Source organism: Ornithorhynchus anatinus, chromosome X2, assembly GCF_004115215.2.
Source record: "Ornithorhynchus anatinus isolate Pmale09 chromosome X2, mOrnAna1.pri.v4, whole genome shotgun sequence".
NCBI classification, from domain to species: Eukaryota; Metazoa; Chordata; class Mammalia; order Monotremata; family Ornithorhynchidae; genus Ornithorhynchus; species Ornithorhynchus anatinus.
The window spans coordinates 9,626,787-9,640,147 of NC_041750.1; the positions used below are offsets into that span (position 1 = coordinate 9,626,787).

The 13,361-nt window shown below is 57.0% G+C and overlaps 1 protein-coding gene across 2 annotated transcripts in view; it reads right to left on the minus strand.

Annotated features, from left to right (window-relative positions):
• The window catches only part of PRKCSH (protein kinase C substrate 80K-H), a 23,815-nt gene continuing 10,454 nt past the window's right edge, over positions 1-13,361 (minus strand). The window contains exons 12-19 of one of the 2 annotated variants that reach the window (XM_029052741.1): positions 11,467-11,631; positions 10,629-10,725; positions 5,074-5,143; positions 2,597-2,686; positions 1,264-1,338; positions 1,068-1,167; positions 667-819; positions 1-573 (exon numbers count right to left, since the gene is read on the minus strand). In XM_029052741.1, the coding sequence (XP_028908574.1) occupies positions 685-819; positions 1,068-1,167; positions 1,264-1,338; positions 2,597-2,686; positions 5,074-5,143; positions 10,629-10,725; positions 11,467-11,631 (732 nt within the window). In that variant the 3' untranslated portion in view covers positions 1-573; positions 667-684. The remainder of the gene's footprint in view (positions 574-666; positions 820-1,067; positions 1,168-1,263; positions 1,339-2,596; positions 2,687-5,073; positions 5,144-10,628; positions 10,726-11,466; positions 11,632-13,361) is intronic. The other variant, XM_029052742.1, reaches the window with a different exon arrangement.

The following is a 13,361-nucleotide window of genomic DNA, read 5'->3' on the forward strand; positions in this document are numbered from 1 at the left end:
TCTGGAACGAAGGGAAAAGATCCGTCTTTATTGAAGGGGAATCTATCTCCCGAAGTCACAGAAGGGCGATCATGTAGACCGGCTGCCATTCACATCCGGGTCCTGCCATGGACCGAGGCTGCCAGTGTCGAGGAGGGCCGGGGGTGAGGCAGGGGGAAGGACGGGGATGGGGACGGGGACGTGGACCGGGAGGAGGATAGGGAGAGGAGAAGCGGTCACAATTTCTGGACATTCAGGTTCTGTAGTTTGAAGGGAGCGGCTGAGCTCACCAAAGCCCTCTCTCCAGGGTCCCGGGGTTCCCAGGCCTCTGAGGCCTCCAGGGATGTTAATGGGGGGAAGAGTAGAGAGAGAGTGAAGGGGTCTTTCCAGGATGGACCACAGGGCAGAAGGGGTGAGGAGCGGTGCCGCCGGGGGCTTAGCCCCTGCCAAGTTTGCGGGGGGGTGGTGGGGCTCCCACGCCCCACACTGAGCTAGGAGGAACCAACAATTGAGTCCGATGTGGGACCGGGGAGGGGGGCTAGGAGAAGAAGCCTGGGGGGGGCCACCTGTCCCACTCCCCTGTCACTTCGGAGCCTGAGGGAGAGAGGGAGAGAGAAGAAACGTATTAAGCACTGAAGAAATACCCCTGACTGACTGACTGATTGACTGATCTGGAGGGGGCTGTACCTGGCTCTCCCCAAGGCCTCAGAGCTCATCGTGGTCGGAGGGCTCAAAGGGCTCCTGGCACACCGCAGGTGTGATGAACTCCATGAGATATTCACAGCGGCTCGGCTCTGTAGTGCTTGCCACCACCGTCTCCTTGCCACACAGCAGCTTCACCTGCACGACCCCTGGGCGGTCACAGCAGGCAGGCGGCAGGGCGAGGGGGATACTAACCCCCTGGGAGCCCGCCCCGGGCCCAGGCACTGGCCCTGCTTGGAGGGCAAACCCAAGAGCTGGCTCATCTTGGGAGCCCAGAGCGCCGCCCCTACTCGGTTCGCTTCCTTGAGCGCACCAGGGAGGGGCCTGGCCTCCCGATTCCTCTCCCTCCCGGTCTCCCCGTGGTCCCCCACGACCCCAACCCTCACCCTGGTGGAGCGATTTGGGCCCTGCCAGCAGCCGGTCCCGTGCTCGTACTTCATGACGCTGAACTTGTCCTCGTCAGGCCCAGCCCAGGAGCCCCACGTGCTGTGCAAGGGGAGGAGAGAGCCCGGGGTGAACCAGAGAGGACTAGGGGTGAGGGGTGGAGACCGCGTGGGTGGGGGGAGCAGGGGACAACCTTACCCCAGGTTGGTCTCGGAGCCACCGTGCTTGGGTTTCTGGGAGACTCTGCTGAAGGGGCACAGGCGGTAGATGTACCTGCAGAGAGATGTTGGGACTCCTCAGAGCCACCCCCCCACTCTGAGCAGCTCCTGTGATCTCTGGCCCGGGTCGGGCTAACAGAGCTGAACCTGGCTGCCCAGCCCCGTCTTTTCGGCACCCTTACTCCAGGCAGCTGGGGGAGTCCGAACTCGTAGCCCTTTTGGGCCAACCCCCACCCCCTCGACTCCTTCCCTCCTTCCCACTGAGCAGTCAAGGAGTTCCTCCTGTCAATGGCAGGGTTTGGGGGCTGGGACAGGGACCAGGACCGGGGACCAACGTAGGGGGTAAAGATCACACGTGCTTGTTGTCTCGCAACAGCATGGGACCTACCTGGACTTACAGCCGGCCAGCCACCTCCCCACTCTGGGGGAGGGGGGCATTGAGTGTTTAGCAACGTAGGTCCTGCCTTCTGAGCACTGTCGCTGCCCAGCTCCTCCACCTGTTCTCCCTGACTTCCCTTCTCCCCACCTCCTTTTCAAGGCCCTCACGGGGTTTCTCACCAAAGCACAAGCACAGAGATGGGCTATAAATAGTCTATCTGATGTGTCAGCAGGAAACATTCTGTGCTCACAGCTCCCTCTTTTCTAAGCCCCTCACTGCTGGGTGAGAGAGAGAGAGAGAGAGAGAGAGAGAGAGAGAGAGAGAGAAAACATCTCTGACCCTTTCCCAGAACTCTTCCCTACTCCTGCCGCCCCCCGCCCCCCGCATGAGGGAGAACAAAGAACGCCCTCCACCTCTCCCTATCACCCTGCCCTGCTCTGCTCTGGATTTTCTCGCTCCTGCTCTGATGCTGGCAGGAAATGCTGATGGCGCCACCGCTGGAACACCGAAGCTGGTCGGCCTGCAAATGGCTCGGCTTCCGCCCCCTCCCTCCTTATTACTCTTTCGACATCCCTCCCCCTCCCCTTGACACACACACTCTCTCTCTCTCTCCTGCTTCCAGTGAGCTGGTGGGGAAGCCAACTGCGGGCAGTGGGAGGGTTAGTCAAACGGTGAGCTTGCTGCCCCCACTTCTATGGGCAGCCGGTTAGGTCACACCGACCTCCTGGGAGAACTGGAGGAGACCAAGCAGAACCACCTTCCTGGCTCTTCCCCCATGGTCCAGGGATGGGCAGAGATAAAACTCCGTGATTTTCCCTAAGCCAAGGGATCTGAGAGGTGTTGCCTTGCACTTCTCTACCTTGGTTTCACAGGTGGGAAGCTGGGGTGAGAAACACACTCCCCCCCACCCCCCAACCCAGGGCCCAACACCTACTCATTGGTGGTGAGCTCATAGCACTGATTGTACAGGTATGCAAACTCCCCACTGGGCCCAAAGTCAAACGAGATCTCTTGCTCCAGGCTCCTGCAGAGATAAGGAGGGTTAGAGGGTTAAGTCTCTGGGCTGAGACTTGCCAGGCTACCAGGCTACTCTCATCACCACCCCGCCGCCCCCCACCCCAATGGGCCCTATGCACTTTCTTCTCCAGGCTCCCTCCTCACCCGGTAGCCTGCCCTTCTTCCAACTCCTCTGATCGGGACTACGGTGGTTTTCAGCTGGTCTGACCCCTGTCCAGTACAGAGTCCCTTCTGTCTTGGCATTTTTAAGTACCCAGCCCCTTTTTTTGCCACGGTTCCTGCCACCAAGCTATCCAGTTCAGAGGCAGCGCCTGTGTTAACAGGGCCCTAGGAGTGAAACGACAGCTTTTTTTTTAATGGTATTTGATAGGTGCCTACTATGTGCTAGGCACTGTAGTAAGCGCTGGGGAAGATACAAGCTAATCAGGTTAGACACAGTCCCTGCACCCCACATGGGGCTCACAGACAATCCCCATTTTACAGATTAGATAACGGAAGCACAGAGAAGTTAAGTGACTTGCCCAAGGCCACACGGCAGACGAGCAAGCGACAGAGCCTTCTGACTCCCAGGCCTGTGCTCTCTATCCACTAGGCCACGTAGGTTGTGGGAGGAAGGGGGGAGAGAGTGTCCCCAGAGACACGCTGCTCTAGGTTCAGGCAGACTCCCGCAAAATGTTCCAGGTGACGCTCTCACATTACCCCATGGGCCCGGCCTGACGCATGCAATGGTGTCTGGCCTCCTCAGGGGCTCTCACTGACCCCCCACCCCGCCGCCAGTGCAATGAGCCGTGGGGGGGGAAGCAGTGGACACTAGTGTTTGCTGGGGGAGCTGGCTGGAAGGCTTTGGGGCGGGGGTGAGGCCCCTCAATACTGCCACGCTTCTGTCATTGTTCCCGCTTTGTCCTCTTGGGGAGGTCAATTCTACTTGCCAACAGGGACTTGTTTATGAAGCTGTCTCTAAAGCCTCTATGGTAGCCAAGGCTACTCCCAATTACCAGCCTCTCTGGAGGGTGGCGGAAAGGGGCAGGAAGCTGCTGCCCTGAGCCACTGGCACTGGTTCTCGCCGGCTTTGTTGTGGATCAGATGGGGGAGTTGGGGGGGGGGGGAAGGAGGGGCGCCTGGGCAGGTAGGCGCCCTGCTGGGGGGTGGGGAGGTCTAGGGGGCTGGGCCCTTAGGCCAGCCGATTTTAAATAAACACCCCAAGGGCAGAAGCTTTTTCAACTGCTCTCAGTCCAGGTCCTTCGATTCCGGGCCTCCAGGGCAGCTCCTTAGATTTGCTGCTATCTCTACTCTTGGGGCCTTAGTTTGAGCCACATTACCAGCTGGGCCAGCAGTGACCAAGCTTAAATGTGATGTTTTAAGGGGGGGGGGGGAAATGCACCCCCCAAAATCACAACTGAAATTGCTGGCCTTTCAGCCCTCCCCGTCCCTGAAAGCTGGCTCCCCCCCACCCCCCGCCCGCCACTCCCGAAATAACAGGGCCAGCCCTGGGCCAGCTGTCCCAAGCTGTCGATGGCACCTGCTGGCCTCATTTTCTCAGTGTGCAGAATGGGGCTGGCAATCTTTGCTCGCTGCCTCCGGAAGGAAGAAAGAAAAGCCCAGGGAAGTGCTGCCAGCTCCAAAGGGGAACCTGAGCATCAGGCACGGGAGTGAGGGAGTAGAGACGGGGTGAGGCCGGGGTGGGAGATGTGCATCTTCCCAGAAAGTCGCGGAGGCAGGCCGGTCCGGGGAGGCCGTCCCCAAGGGCGGTGGGATTGGGGGGGAAGCAGCAGCAGTTCCCCCGGCTGCACCCGGCGGCGGTCTCCGAGTCGGCAACCAGTTCCAAAGGGAAGTGATTACGGCAGCTAATTACGGATGGATCTATAGGAGACAGCTTGCAGGCTGGAGTTTGAGGGTTTTTTGTTTTTTTTTTTTTGAGCATCCTGAGCTCCAGGGATCCGTTGCAAGACCCAAGTCTCTCCACCCCACCCCCTCAGCCCCGTCGATTTATTTGGACCAGCTCGCAGACTGGAAGCAATGCAGAGTGACCTAGAGTGAGAGCTTGCTATTTAAATGTGTTTGGGGGTGGGGAGCAGGGGATTTGCTGGAAAAGGCTGCGCAGACAAGCCCCAAGAGCTTCAGGGCGGGGGCTGGGACCGTGCAGATGTATAAAAGGGGAAAGAGCAATCTGTTTTTTGCTGCGGCCCTCTCACGCCCCCAGGCTTGTTCCCCAAAGTTTTTTGTGGTGGGGGGGGGAGACTTTGGGGAAGGGTGGGAGAAAGGAGTTGGCTCTCTTTAAAGCACCACGACGCTTCACATCCTTACTCTCTGGCAGACCGTCTGTCTACCTCACCTAACCCAGGGAGTCCGACACACGACTCAGACTCCCCCGCTCCACTCCCGCCGGCCCGGTACCTGATGGATTCCTCCATTTCCTTCAAGGACTTCTCGGCTTCTTCAAAATGTTCCCGGGCTTTCTGGGCAGCTGGGGGGAAAAGTCACAGGACAGGAAGGTGGTGAGGAAGGAGGAGGAAAAAAGCTTCTAACGGGCAGGGAACTCTATCTGCTAATTCTGTGGTATCATACTCTCTCAAGAGCTTAGTACAGTGCTCTGCACATAGTAAGCGCTCGATAAATACCACTGAATGACTGAAAAGGGCAGAGCGGTAAGACCAGCAGAACAAGCTGGCTGCTCCTAGCCACCCCTAGCCCACTCCAGGAATCTGCCTGTGAAAGGGGCCGAGGTGTGGAGCTAGCACCCTTTCTCCAAACCGCCTTGCTTTGAACTAGGTGCTATTAGCAGTCCAAGGAGAAGGTGGGAACTGGGATGGACAGCAGTGTCAAACGCCTTTGTTAGGCCTTAAGATCACGCCCAGCTAATACCATGGGACTGAGGATGAGGAACAGCAGCGCCCTGCCTCTCCCACAAGAACTCCCAGCAGGACCAAAGGGAATTGTACCCTTTCTTTCCTGGGGATACCCGGCTGTTTCGTTCCCAAGAGGTGCCAAACCCAAGGCCCTTTTGGAGGGAGGTGGGTTGGCAGGAACAGAGTGTAAGTTATAAACTGAGTTTTAATGGTCCTGTTAAGAGGGCCGTTTTCCTGGAGACGAGATTCACACAGCAACACGGTAGCCGCTAACCTATTTCCATGCAGACCAGGTAGCTTGCTTCGTGTTCTTGATCCCTGGCTTCCCTGGCTCCGGGAACTTGGAATTCCCTGCAGGACTGAGGACAGAGCACCCCGCCCCCACATCCACATCTACCCACTGTTCATTAGTGGCCTGGCGGCAGCCCTGTTCCCCTCCTAAGAGATAGAAAAATACCGTGCTCACATCAGTGGTCGGCTGATTCTTCTTCCTTCTACTGCCCTGAAATGTCCAAATACACAGTTGCACACTAGGGAGATGGTGGAGCTCTGGGCCAGGGTGGTTTGGGAGACTTCAGCCTGGCTGCAGGATGGCCTAGTGGATAGAATCGGGGCTGGGGCCTTTGCCATTTACTTGCTGGGTGATCTTGGGTAAGTCACAGTTTCTCTGGGCCTCAGTTTCCTCATCTATAAAATGGGGGTGAATTACCTATTCCCTTTCTATTTACTGACTGTGAACCTTATGTGGGGTAGAGACTGTCTCTCCTCTGCATGTACTCTACCTATCCCGATGCATTGTAAACTACTTGGTACCTGATACGCATCTCATAATTATTATCAGTATACCACTGAATTACCACTGCCAATTAATATTAACCATATTTTATATTAATATTATTACCAAAAAATTCCCATTTTTTCGCCTACTCTGTCAAGAGCTTAGTACAGTACTCTGCACACAGTAAGCACTCACATACGATTGTTTATAATTATGGCATTTAAGTGCTTACTATGTGCCAAACACTGTTCTAACCGCTGGGGTACAGCGGTACAACAGGTCAAACACAATCCCTGTCCCACATGTGGCTCACAAATACCACTGGACCTGAGGAGGCGGGTGGGAAACCCGCTTTATTCTCCTAAACTGCTGGAGTCGGAGGGGAGCGGCACCACAGGCCTCCCCCTCGGGTGCCGCCTCTCACGCTCTGTGACCGAAGCTGGCACGGTTGCCCGGACTCCCCCCTCAGGGGAAACCATGGGAAACTCGGCCAAAAACATCAACAAATTCAAGAGGATTTGGCCACATTCATGGGTGAGTGAGTGATACTGGGCTACACGAATGGCGAGAGGAAGTTTAAGGGTGTTTGGGTGGGTGACTCAGGAAGGCAACCCTTGCTCTGGCAGGCTGTCAGAGACAGCTCCAGGGACAGAGTGGCTTACGGCCTCCAACGATTTCAAGCACGGGGCCACCCTGTCCCTGGTCTGGAACACTGGCTTGCTCCAAATCTGACAGACCACATAGCTCTTCCCTCAGCACTCCTGTATATATTCAATCGCACTATTGTGCTGATCATTCTAGCTATATTTTTATGTCCATCTCCCCCGTTAAAGAGTGTCAGCTCCTCATGGACAGGCGTGCTCCTTTGTTTTGTACTGTGCACTGTACCTAGTGGGTGCTCATTAAATACTATTACTCCTGCTACCTCCACATTCCTCACCACCCCCTTCCCCCCTCCACTAGTCATCCCTCCGCCTCAGAGGGGGTGAGGTGAATCCTTGCAAAGCAATAAATGGTATTTATTGAGCACTATGTGCAGAGCACTGTAGTAGAGTAAGCCCCCTCTAGACTGTAAGCTCGTTGTGGGTAGGGTGTCTGTTATACTGTACGCTCCTGAGTGCTTAGTACAGTGCTCTGCACACAGTCTGTGCTCAATAAATACGATCGACCGACTACAATACAACAGAGTAGCAGATAACATTCCCTGCGCACCACGAGCAAAGATGGGTGAGAATTCCTGGGTCCTCGCCTGGAGGAAAATGGGGCTTGGGGCGGAAAGGTAAGGGAGAAAAAGGGGTGCTCAGAAAATGCCCAGGTGGTGGGGACCCTGGCCCCTTCCCCCACCCAGTATATTCAGTCTGTGGCTGTGGCAGGCTGCCAGCCAAGCTCTCTGCCTCAGTCCCAGCTTCTTAGCAATTAAGGCTGGAAAATTCTCCACTCTGCTCACTGCAGGAAGCAGCACCTGGCCTCCCTGGGGATACTCTCATCTCCCCTCACCCACAGATGGACAGAGAGAGACACACACAGAGATAAGAGACAGAGAGAGAGAGAGAAAGAGACAAAGATACAGAGACACACACACTCTCCAAACAACCCAACTCTCTCTCCTTGGGGAGCCAGAGTCTAAACCCCCAAGACCTCTCTCCACCATCTGCTTCCTTGAGTCATCAAATTAAAAGGCAACAAGCAGGATCTCTGCATTCTTCCCCGCTGCCAGGGAGTCTCAGCCTGGCTGGGCGAGGTGAGGAGAGGTAACAAGACCCAGATGGTGTTCCTGAGCTGTATCTGCTGCCGCCTGCACCAGGGTCGGGCCCGGCTGTGGAAGTGCAGGTGGGCTTCCTGACCCGGAGGGGTATCAAAGCACTACAAGGTTCAATCTCATAGATCAAGGACTCTCTGGGGTGTGGCTTGGGGAAACTGCAGCCTGAGATGTTGGGTGTGGCCAAAGCGATGGGATGCAAACAAGAACCTTGATGTTTTGGCAGAGGCTCTCAAACCCCACTTAGAGAGAGAGAAAGTGTTGTTTGTATAGAATGGACTGATTGGGATGAGTCTCCGTGGAGAACCAGTTTCTTTTGACGGCTGGTCTGGAGAGGTGGAGAGTAGCACCCAATGGCTGTTGCAAGTTCCCCAGCGTGTTGGTTGGGGGTGGGGGGAGGAAGCAGGAGACAGGAAGAGAGGAGGGCGACAGTTGCAGGATTCAATTTTAAGGGGGGAGTCACGGCCTGAAGGTCAAACTTCCACGCTTCCAAGCTAGGCTTGTCTCAGCCCCTGGCAAGTGCAAGTTGGGGTGCAGAGGGGAAAGGGGAAGGCGGGAGGGTGAGAATGCCCCTCAAGCATCATTTCTGCTCAGAGATCTTTCTCGACTCTGGATACCAGAAGATCCCTCAGCATCCTCTGCCCTGACCCAACCCCTTGCTATGTCAGGACCCCCAGCTGGAATTGATGACTGGTTGGGTGTGTGGGGGGGGGGCTGGGGCGAGTTCCGAAAACTGGCTAGCAAGCTGGAATCTGAATCCTCACCACTCCCATCCACCAACAACCCAAACAAGGGCGAAGTCTCCTATGGCACTTCCAGTGGGTGCTGACAACATGGAGAAGTTGACCCGATCCCCCCTTCCCTGGCTCGCTTGCTGCATAGCCAGGCTAGTGAGACTTGGCGTGAAGGCAAATGTCCAACTTGGGGGGGGGGGGGACCCTAGAGGGAAAACAAGGACAAGTCTGTCCATCCGGCTTCCCCCGCCCCTACTTTGAACTTAAACCCCTTGAGCCTCCTCTCTGGAGGAGAGGTGCAAGGAAGAGTTCCTAGAACCAAGTTAGGCATTTTAGGGAGGGGGAGGGGGAGGGGGTGGTGGCAGACACACAGCTCGAGAGGGTTCTGTCTAGCCCTTGGCAGCAGATCTGACCTTAAAAGTAATGCTGGCTCGGGGGAAAGCTCAGAAAGTTCCCTATGCCAATGGATCAACCCCTCACCTCAGCCTTGCAGGGCCTGAGACACAGCCGCTAAGGAATGGATTAAGTTGAGCCCGGGAGCAATTTTACAAGGCTGGGGTGGGGCAGGGAGAGAGGATAAGGGTTGGGGGGAAGCTAAAAGAAAAGGAGGGTGCTGGGGGACCCCCCCCCCCCAAAAATCAACTCCCTGATCCATGAAAATGAGATTAAAAAAAATACAAAGGTCACTACCAAGCCTGCAAAAGTCTTGTCTCCACCGCCCTCCCCCCTCTCCGCCGGCATCCCAGTTTAAGGCTGGGGCAATGCTTGGCCACAGCACCAAGGCCAAATGGGGAAGAGCCCCCGTGGGTGCCGATCGAATGTCCTGAGGAATGAGTTGTCGGGGGGGAGGGGGTTTGTTTGGGTTCTATTTACTCGGGAAGAATTATTACTAGTCCCTCAAAGATGGCTGCAGTCCCCATCCCGACAGAGCCTACACTTCGGTTCCTTTCCTAACCACTCAGGAAGCTGCTCTGCCCTGGGCACCTTTAGACATGATCTTGTGGGACGCAGCGGAGAGGGGTGCATTCTAGTTCCAGACGAAGGGGACATCGCTAATCTGTCGGTGGGCATTTTCTGAGGTTCCTAAAAAGCACCCCCCACCCCGACTCCAAAGCACCTGCTTCGGCAGCAGGTACCAGGGGGCGGGAGTCAATGACGGGAGAGGCCTTCCAAAGAGAGTTTGGTAGAACAGGCCTCTCGCCTCTGTCCCTTCGAATTCTCAATATCTGTTTCCCTAGGGCACCAGATACCGTCTTCACTTCCCCCTCAAAAGGTCCAGAACTCTGCTGTTCCAGGAACTGCCCAAGATCTAATTTAGAGGTGGAGGCAAAACCCCCCCAGCTTGCCGGGGCCAAGGAGTGGAGGGGAAGGGAAACGGAGGCTGAGGAAAGCGGCGGCCTCTAACCTGGGGGGGAGGGGGAGCAGGGTGTCAGTTGTTAACAACAGGCTGACACCAATATCGGGGGTTTAGGGAAGCCCCAAACAAGTGAGATATACTCCACTCTCACAGGGGTCTGGCCCACCCCAGCTTTGCTCCTAAAGTTCTCCCGCACCCCAAAGGTTGGCAACGGGAGATACCTCTCCTCTGGGGTCACTTCCCCAATGCTGGGCCGGGCAGTCTTCCATGGGATTCTTCCTGGCCTAGGTCGGGGATACGGATTATCTTGGGGGGAGGGTTCCTTTCCAGAGGCCCTCTGCCTCTTTTTGCTCCCAAGAAGACTGAAGGGGCAAAGGGGCCAGCCCATCCACCGTGAATAGCCCCTGGATGTGCCCGTGAGAAGGACGTTTCCTTAGCTCCCCGGGCTCCCTCCCAGAACCGGGCGGGGCCGTACCGTCAATGAAGGACTGAGTTCTCTCATCGTAAGGGGGCATCTTCTCCTCCGCCTCGTCCTCATCCACCTTGTCAGACGGCTGTTTGGATGGTGGGGCCTGGGGCACACGGGAAGCAGGGAGGGTTAGTTTATGTGCGTGTGGGTGTCTGTGTGTGTGTGTGTGTGTGTGTGTGTGTGTGTAGGGGGCTGGGTTCTCAAACACCCCAACTCCAATACACAGCCTTGATCCAGAGCAACACAGAAAAACCTGGAATGGGTTAGTGGGGGGGGGGGGGGAGAGGGGAGGCAGGGGGACGGGGGGGTCCTCCCCCCACCTCAGTCTGTGTTTCAGATTCAACATTAAGAGGCTACCTGCTTCAGGGCCCAGGCAAATACTGTAACCCAGGCAGTCTGAACCGATGACTTTTTGGATAGAAGCGCCAGAGCTGAACAAAGGAAAAATCCAAGCTGAACACCAGCGTCCAAATGTGCAGGGAGAGAGAGGCTGGGCAGCAAGCAGATGGGCGAGGCTGGCAAACAGCATCTCCTGACCCTAATGGGTAATTCGACCCTCCCCTTGGGACTGCTGTCAGAACAGCAGCACTTAGTGGTGTGCTCAGGCTCCGGAGAGGGGGCCTCTTCCCTCCTTGCGGTTTGGGTGGACAGCTTCTCCAGCGACAGACTCCAAATGGGCTTCCAGGAGCCCAGCCAATTGCCGGCCTGATCGGGAAAGCTCCAGGGAGTCTCTCTCCACTTCTCAGCACTGAGTGACGTCAGCAGGACCGGGCAGCTTCCCCCACTCCCCCGGCCCCTGCCCCTGCCGGGAAAGGCCGAACGTCGGCTAAACAAAGCCACCCACTTTATCCTCCTCGGGGGTTTCCTCCTCATCGTCGTCCTCCTCCTCCTCTTCTTCCTCCTCTTCTTCTTCGTCCTCAGGGGATGGAGGGTCCACTAGGGGCTCAGGGACAGGATCTGGGTTTCCTCCTGCTGGGGCTTCCACAAGAGGTGAGGCATCGGGCAGGCCCTGGAACAAAGCTTCTTTTGGAGACCAGTCCGAGCGCTAAATACCACCCCTTCCCAACCCCCACAACTCTGGTGATCACTGAACCCAGGTCGGGGTGGGGTGGTGCGGCAACGAGGAGGACTTGGAGCTGGGATTCCTGGGTCTTTTCTCATTTAGCTGGAGCTTCCCGACCAGGGATCGGTCTCCTGATCAGACTGATCCCTCTCTCTCGGCACCAGGAGATGACAATCCCGGGGCCATCTCTTGGTTCTCTTGGCTTTTGGCCTGCCGCTGGAAGCAGAATTGGCGGGCAGGGCCAGGCTGAATGGGTCCGGCCAGTTCACCGGAGGGGGTACATTCTGAGGGTGGTCCGTGGCTGCTTTGTGTCCACTAGGCCACCGCAGATGACGGCGATTGTGCCAAGCCAGCTCCGCCCAAGGTGGATATGACTTCAACGGGGTGAGCGTCGCCGACTCCCCAGGTTCGCCGCTGGGGATAGCTGAGGTTTGGTCCTTACCAGCAGGGACACCACCGGGTCTCCTGGAAAAAGGGTCTGGCCCCTCGGGGGAAGGTGTAAAGAACAAACTCCATGAGGGTAAGGAGTTTCAGTCTTGTGATTGCTCCCTGCCCAGAAGAATAGTCGGATAGGTGCCCAGCCAATGCTGGGGGTGACAAAGTGATGAAACCCAGGACAGAATGTGGTCGGAGACTCAATTTGATTGACAGGAAATCAAGGGAGACTAGAGAAGAGAGGGCAATGGAGTTCTGGCTCTTGGCTTTCCAAGAGAGCAAGCGATGGCTCAGCAAATAGACTCCCCTCAACAACCCTCCCCCACCCTCTCCCGGGCAGACTACTTGGCTCAGGAGTTCGGTGGCTGATGGCGTCAATCGGACCCAGCCAAGCCTCTGCCCGAGGGCCAGGTTGAGCTCAGAGGCCTCGTTCCCCGGCCAGCTCGGCTCGGGGCCCCTATCACCACTCTGCTTGGTCTGGGCTTCTTGCTGATGCAGGACCTATCCACCCCCTCTCCACTGGGTCCCGCCTGCAGCCCAGGGCAAGGGGGAGGATGTGCGCGGGTACGTGCGTATGCGTGCAGAAGAGAAAGAGCACACAGGGAAGCTGCAGCCACCCCTAGGAGCAGGCACCATCATACCAGATAACTTTTCCTCTTTTAGGCTCGAAGGGTTGAGGGGAGCGGGAGGGAGGGAGGGAGGGTTAGAGGATTCAAGTTAGGGAATGGGAAGTACGAGGACCCCTAAATCAGAAAGCCTGGTGGCGGGAGTGGGTAGAGAAAGCACCACCCCCCCGGGGGAAGAGAGCGGAGCCCTCGGCTCAGAAGGAGAAAGGGTCACGGGAGAAGCAGATGGGAAAGCTGCTGTGAATCGTCGCTCTGATTTGTGGGCAGGCGAGGGGAGACGAGTGAGTAAGGAGCAGTCACCTCAGCAGAGCCGGGCAGCCGATTCGTTAGCGGCAGAGGTGGCATCTGCTCTGCCCGGACCCAGCTGGTAGGGATGGATGCACTCCAGGGATTGAAATCTTAGCCCCGCTCCCTGCCTCTCACCCGCCCAGAGCCACTCGCCTCCTTTGTGATTCACACGATCCATGGGGCTGGTAGCGGGGAGGAGAGCTCGGCGTGCAACTCTCGCCCCCTGCTGGCGACGACCCCGGCCACACTCCCAGGCCACCCCGGCGGCTACCAGGGCGTGGACCCATGGGGGTGGGGGGAAGCAAGGGGTGGGCCGCTGCACACTCA